The sequence below is a fragment of the Limulus polyphemus genome, unplaced genomic scaffold (assembly GCF_000517525.1).
Source record: "Limulus polyphemus unplaced genomic scaffold, Limulus_polyphemus-2.1.2 Scaffold245, whole genome shotgun sequence".
In the NCBI taxonomy this organism is placed as follows: Eukaryota; Metazoa; Arthropoda; class Merostomata; order Xiphosura; family Limulidae; genus Limulus; species Limulus polyphemus.
In genome coordinates, this window is record NW_013665855.1 from 739,087 (window position 1) to 745,436 (window position 6,350).

Genomic DNA, 6,350 nt, shown 5'->3' on the forward strand with positions numbered 1-6,350 from the left:
AGCAGTGTGTTATGTCTATATTGGTATGAGTCAATTCCTGTGAGGAATAAGTACAACCTGAATAAAGTCGATGGACATAACAAGGGAAAGCCAAGCGCAAGTGTAATACGATCATAACAAAGTAGTATCAAAACGATCGTAACATCGACTTTCAAGTAACAAGTCTCTAATTATTAACATGGGTCTTCACTGCCGTTTTCCAAACCTTTAAAACAATTAATACTACAACCTAATATGTACAAGCAACTGGGATTATCATTAAGTTGCCTTTCATAAATAATCTAAAACATTTGAAATGTTTTGTTGTTGTTTTTATTCTATTATCATGTTTAATGTAATATATGCATTCTTTATTACTGGCAGAGACCCGCAAAATATTTGCGGTCAAATCAATACCTTTATTGGAAAATTACTTTTTTAAATATAGGTTTTCTAGAGTAATAAAAAACAATTCGAATTGCAGACACCGAAATCTATAGGTCAACTTGTTTAGACCTAACATTAGCTATATTATCCAGCCTTTATTTCATAAAGAGATAAATTAACACTGTAACTTGTGTACGTTTTTTTAGTTTACTTTAGTTGGTGCTAAACTTTATCGTACTTAATACTGCCATTGAATAAACTTATAATGTTATTCCACGACCTAACGTTAGGCTTTTCTTAATACTTTGATAAGCTTTTAATATATTGTACAAAACGTCTACTAAAGCATATTTAGATTCGCGTTTTGTTTACATGGTTTGAAATTAAGTGCGCGTGCATGCGCACTTAGATAGTAAGGTCCACATGTATTTTTAGGACAGGCAAAAACTGGGTATTATTATAATAGATGTTTGATGTACGATACATATATCCATGACCATATTTGATTTAAACAATACAGTAACTTATTTGGCAGCACGTGTGTGGAGAAGATAAATCATTCATGGCAATAAAGAATGACGAAGCTAGTGACGACAATGTGCAGTGTGTATAATCAGGAGGTTACGCAACAAGGGGGTAACAATGTACAGTGTGTATAACCTGAACGTTACGGTTGTTTGTTGTTGTTTATAGTTAAGCACAACGCTACACAATGGGCTACCTGTGCTCTGCTCACCACGGGTATCGAAAACCGGTTTCAAGCCTTGTAAGTTCGCAGACATACTACTGTGCCGCTGGGAGGGGGCGGAGGTTGCGGAACTGGTGATAGTAATGTGCAGTGTGTATAACCTGGAGGTTACGTACCTGGTGATAACAATGTGCAGTGATTATGACCTGGATGTTGCAGAGCTTGTGATGATAATGTCTATAACCTAGTGATAACAATGTGCAGCGTGTATAACCTGGAGATTACGTACCTGGTGATAACAATGTACAGTGTGTATAATCAGGAGATTACGTACCTGGTGATAACAATGTACAGTGTGTATAATCAGGAGATTACGTACCTGGTGATAACAATGTGCAGTGAGTATGACCTGGATGTTGCAGAGCTTGTGATGATAATGTGGATAACCTAGTGATAACAATGTGCAGCGTGTATAGCCTGGAGATTACATACCTGGTGATAACAATGTACAGTGATTATAATCAGAAGGTTACGTACCTGGTGATAACAATGTGCAGTGATTATTACCTGGATGTTGCAGAGCTTGTGATGATAATGTCTATAACCTGTAGCTTGCGAGCATGTGCTTCGTATTATGGATAATAAATACTGAAATACCAGCTTATTTAAGAGTATAAAATGGGAACGTTCAAACTATGGTATTACACAGTGCAAGAATGTTATCAATGCTAAAAATAGCAGCTAGTACACTAGTGTGACTAATGCTAATAACTAGTGTAAAGAGTGTGACTTTACAAGCAAAAAATAAAGTTAATAACGCGTGATCCCAGATATTGTAATAGCAACTATTATATCACGTGTAATATTAGGCAATGCTGAAAAAAGGTTAACCTTGGGATATTTAACCGATACCTCATACGACACATGGACTAATTAGCGAGGTCAAAGTTCCCAATATTCAAACTTAGTTATTTCTAATGTACAGCTGCTGAACAAAGGAAGGGCAATCAGTAGCAGCATCGCCGTTTACACGTTTAAAGCAATATTAACTGCTACTTTTATAACATGTATTTAGTTGAACGTTGTGGAGCGTATTCAGCAGCATATCGCGGTTCGAACCTTAGACCTTCCGAGTTACAACCTGTCGTGCTAACCACTATATTGCGCTTGTCCTAAACACTAACTAAATAAAAGTGATAGGAATTACACTTCAACAACTTATTCTAGTTCATATCGAAACATTTGTTGTTCAAACAATTAGATAGTGTAAATAGCAGTATTAACCGCTATAATATCTGTCATATCCCATCCAGCCTGAAGAGCCCTGGATATAGTGTGGTTTAGATATTATTATACGTTATCTTTATTTAGTACCCGGTAATGTTGAAAAAGATCAATTAACCACTACATAATGCTATGACTACTAGCTAATATATCATACACAGTAGCAGATAATGCAACAGAATAATTATCAAACATAATATTTAGTAGCCGATAATGCAAAAGGAAACTTAATCTTAGTATACTTTATAACATTACATCGAAATGTTGTATCATATACGGTACTATATTACTCTACCAAAATAAGATTCATTTGTATACTACGCGTGGTATCTGAATATATTAAAATATAGTTAACATATATATCACGTACCACACTAGACAATATAAGATTGTGTATCTGAACATACATCAGTGTGCTATTAAAATTTTAATGTAAACTGTATTTTGTGAAATCTGCATGATATTAGTGAATGAATATATACTGCAATATTAATAAGTTAGAAGTTTCACATTACAACTTCTCTATACATTAAATGTCTCATCAATAACTCTTTTTTTTTTTACACTGTGATTGGATTATGTTTTTTTAATACCTTGGACTGGATTAGATATTCTATTGCTTAACTTCAGCAATTTCGTTTATTTTCACTAATAGGACCGGAATTAGATTACTAAAAATTATTTTGTTGAATAATTTATTATTATTTGGAAAGGTTTTATGGGGCTTAAGGGTACTACCTTGGGATTGGGTATTTTTGACCGACGTTCTGTAGCTAAGCCTATCTCACTGCTTCAAACAGAGTCGAACAATATTTTATCTACAACATTCTATGGCTTCGGTTTATCCACTGTTGACTGTGCTTGCCACATCAAACATAACCAACTTTTAAGTGTTTTGATTCTTTTTAATCTAGTATTTTTTTCTCTCAAACAAAAGTTTCACTAACAGATACAAGTACTGATCCAGAATGTAAGCTAGACACTTGTACTGAGGACTATTAATTTGAGTTACTGATTATGCAACGTTGCCAGTAAAACTGAAAAACCATCACGAGTAGTTCGACTGATTCGAAGAATGATACAAGAGATATACCCAGCCAGAGACTGAGTTGTCCGCCCAGTTGGCTGTATAATTCTGCGATCTGCAAAAGAATCACAACAATTTTTTGTATTACCCTATCAATAACAATGCAAACTAAACTAAAATTATAGGAATATAAAATACATGATTTTACTTCGTAGTCCAACAGTACAATATACATGTTTTTACGTCGTAGACGAACAATACAAGTACATATTTTTACGTCGTCTTAATCTAAACATCTTAACAACTAATTTATTTTGAGTTAAAACACATGCAGTAAATTAATATATGTCAATAACCGAAAGTTTTAAATATCAGCTCAATGCGTTTTATTCTTTTATCATTACAATTAACAACTCAATGAATGCCGTTTTTTTTATCTTTAGCTCATTATCTCTTGTTTGGCATTAGCCAGTTTTAACTTATGACCTTCTGAGGATCGTAAATGATAATCATTAACTTAATATATGTCATTAGTTACAAGTTATAAACTCTACATCTTTCTTCAGTTGTAAGTAATAACCACTTCTCAATGTCTTTTATTATTTACAGCGTATAAGATTTTTTGCTCAGTATCTACCATGAATAAAATGTACACGGTTTATCTCAGTTACTTTACTTTGATTGCAGGTAATAATCACTACCTAAGTGCCTTCTACTGATCATAAGTTATAAGTTTTAAGTTAATATTCTTCAACAATTAAAATATATATATAAGGATGAGCAGAGTATTGCCTCTTAATGTTAACCTCATTTTTGCTTAAAATTTAATTTGAATTTTTATTCCATATACATAAATTGTAATTAAAAAGCTACATTATTCGTTTCTAAGGGCAGATATATTACTTAAAATGGATAGTGTTCTTTGGAAAGTGCTTACACACATTACTTTATGAAGAAAATAAATTATGACATACAAATGCTTTCCTTCTTTCCTTATTGTGTATGAAAGAACGTATTTTTATGGCTTAACTTACTTTTTTTGACAGAGTAATAACATCTTATATACATATTGCGAACCGTGGTGTCTGTTCGAGCGTTCCTCTGTCTCCCGTTTGAAAAGCTGCGCACGCAGGCAAAGCTCAAGATTCACTTTTGAAATGACGAGAGAACAGGCATGAATGATGTTGATGCCAAATTTTATTTCGCAAGCTGGATATTCTACACTAAATTGTTAGGAATTACTCACAATCTCATTCACATTTCAAAATGTGACGTAACTAAAGAATAAAAATGTAGTTTTACCGTATATTATTGTTGAGTAGCTCTTGGCATGCTTGAAATGTTCAACAATTACTTTTCGCGGTGAGCGGTATAAGTAATTTAGAGCTTTGGCTCTAAGTAAAATCAAGAGTGCAACACAATTAACCTTTTGAATGTCCATGAAATAATTTGAATTGATAAATTAACTTAAACTTTTCCGTCACAAGGAACGGTTACTTTTGTTAGATTAACTTAAAATTTCCTGTCACTGGGGACGGGTACGTTTGGTAGATTAACTTAAACTTTTTCCGTCACTGGGGGCAGGTACTTTTGCTAGATTAACTTAAACTTTTCCCGTCACTGGGGACGGGTACGTTTGGTAGATTAACTTAAACTTTTCTCGTCACTGGGGACGATTACTTTTTCTAAATTAACTTAAACGTTTCCCGTCACTGGGGACGGGTACTTTTGCTTGTAATAGATATATTAATTTCAAACGAAACGTTCACAGTAATGCCACAAGCCATTTCTTTTAACAAAGTACATGACAGGCTTATTGAACGACATAAGCTATTTGTCTTTTGACATCCAAAATAATGTCAGGTTTTATATTTTGAGTTTAGTTCTGAAGTTTTTAATCTAACTCTACATAAAGAAGTTTCAATAAAGATGAGAGGAAAATCTCTAATCTCTTTACTTAAGCAACGTAAATTGAATTAAATATTTACCTCATATTTTGGAACCTGTTGATATACAAGTTGATAAAGAGTTTCGAAGTAAATCTCCAACCTGAGTAGACTTCCTTGGTAAGGATAGAGGTTATCTTTGCTGGTCTTAAGAGAAATAAAAAAAAAATACTCGAAAATAATACAAATGATAATATAAAATATTGAAAAGATGGATATTATCGCAAAACGGTAATCGGATAACAGGATTATTCAAATTTAACTTTCTCTTTTTTTTAATGAAATTTATCAATAGTTAATCTCTCAGTACAACACTGACATATCACGAACATTTTATTCAAATAAATACACACCAACAATAAAACAATTATTTCGTTTTGAATTTAGTTACTGATTAAGTGTACTTTAATACAAGTTACAGCTTTTACAGCTGTAACTTGTGATAACATAAAATAATAAGTTCATTTCCGGGGTAAATGTAGCCTGGAATATTGTTCCTTACAACGAATGTCTTGTATAAGAAATTGTCTAAATAATGATGTTGTAAATCAAACCTATTAACAAAGTAATAGTTTGTAATTCGGTGTTTCTTATCGAATACTGTTTGAAACACGGTTTTATTCGTCAAGTTACCACAATAATGACATAGAACTAAGTGTTGTACATCAATTCTTTGGTAAAATAATAGTTTTGTAATATGCTGTTGTTCATCAAACATACTTAGACAGTAATGGTCTTGAGCACAGTGACGTACGTAAAATTTACTAATAACGTATATGAGATCTATGACAAAATATAAACAAGGTAACGTAGATAGAACCTACTGACAAAATATAAACAAGGTAACGTATATAGAACCTACTGACAAAATGTAAACAAGGTAACGTATATAGAACCTACTGACAAAATATAAACAAGGTAACGTATATAGAACCTACTGACAAAATATAAACAAGGTAACGTATATAGAACCTACTGACAAAATGTAAACAAGGTAACGTATATAGAACCTACTGACAAAATATAAACAAGGTAACGT

The 6,350-nt window shown here is 32.6% G+C and overlaps 1 protein-coding gene across 1 annotated transcript in view; it reads right to left on the reverse strand.

Moving 5' to 3' along the window:
• Positions 1-3,307: 3,307 nt before the first annotated feature.
• The window catches only part of LOC106478731 (FMRFamide-activated amiloride-sensitive sodium channel-like), a 22,679-nt gene continuing 19,636 nt past the window's right edge, over positions 3,308-6,350 (reverse strand). Inside the window, exons 9-10 of the mRNA XM_022382387.1 lie at positions 5,354-5,458; positions 3,308-3,480 (exon numbers count right to left, since the gene is read on the reverse strand). Of these exons, the coding sequence (XP_022238095.1) occupies positions 3,337-3,480; positions 5,354-5,458 (249 nt within the window). The 3' untranslated portion in view covers positions 3,308-3,336. The remainder of the gene's footprint in view (positions 3,481-5,353; positions 5,459-6,350) is intronic.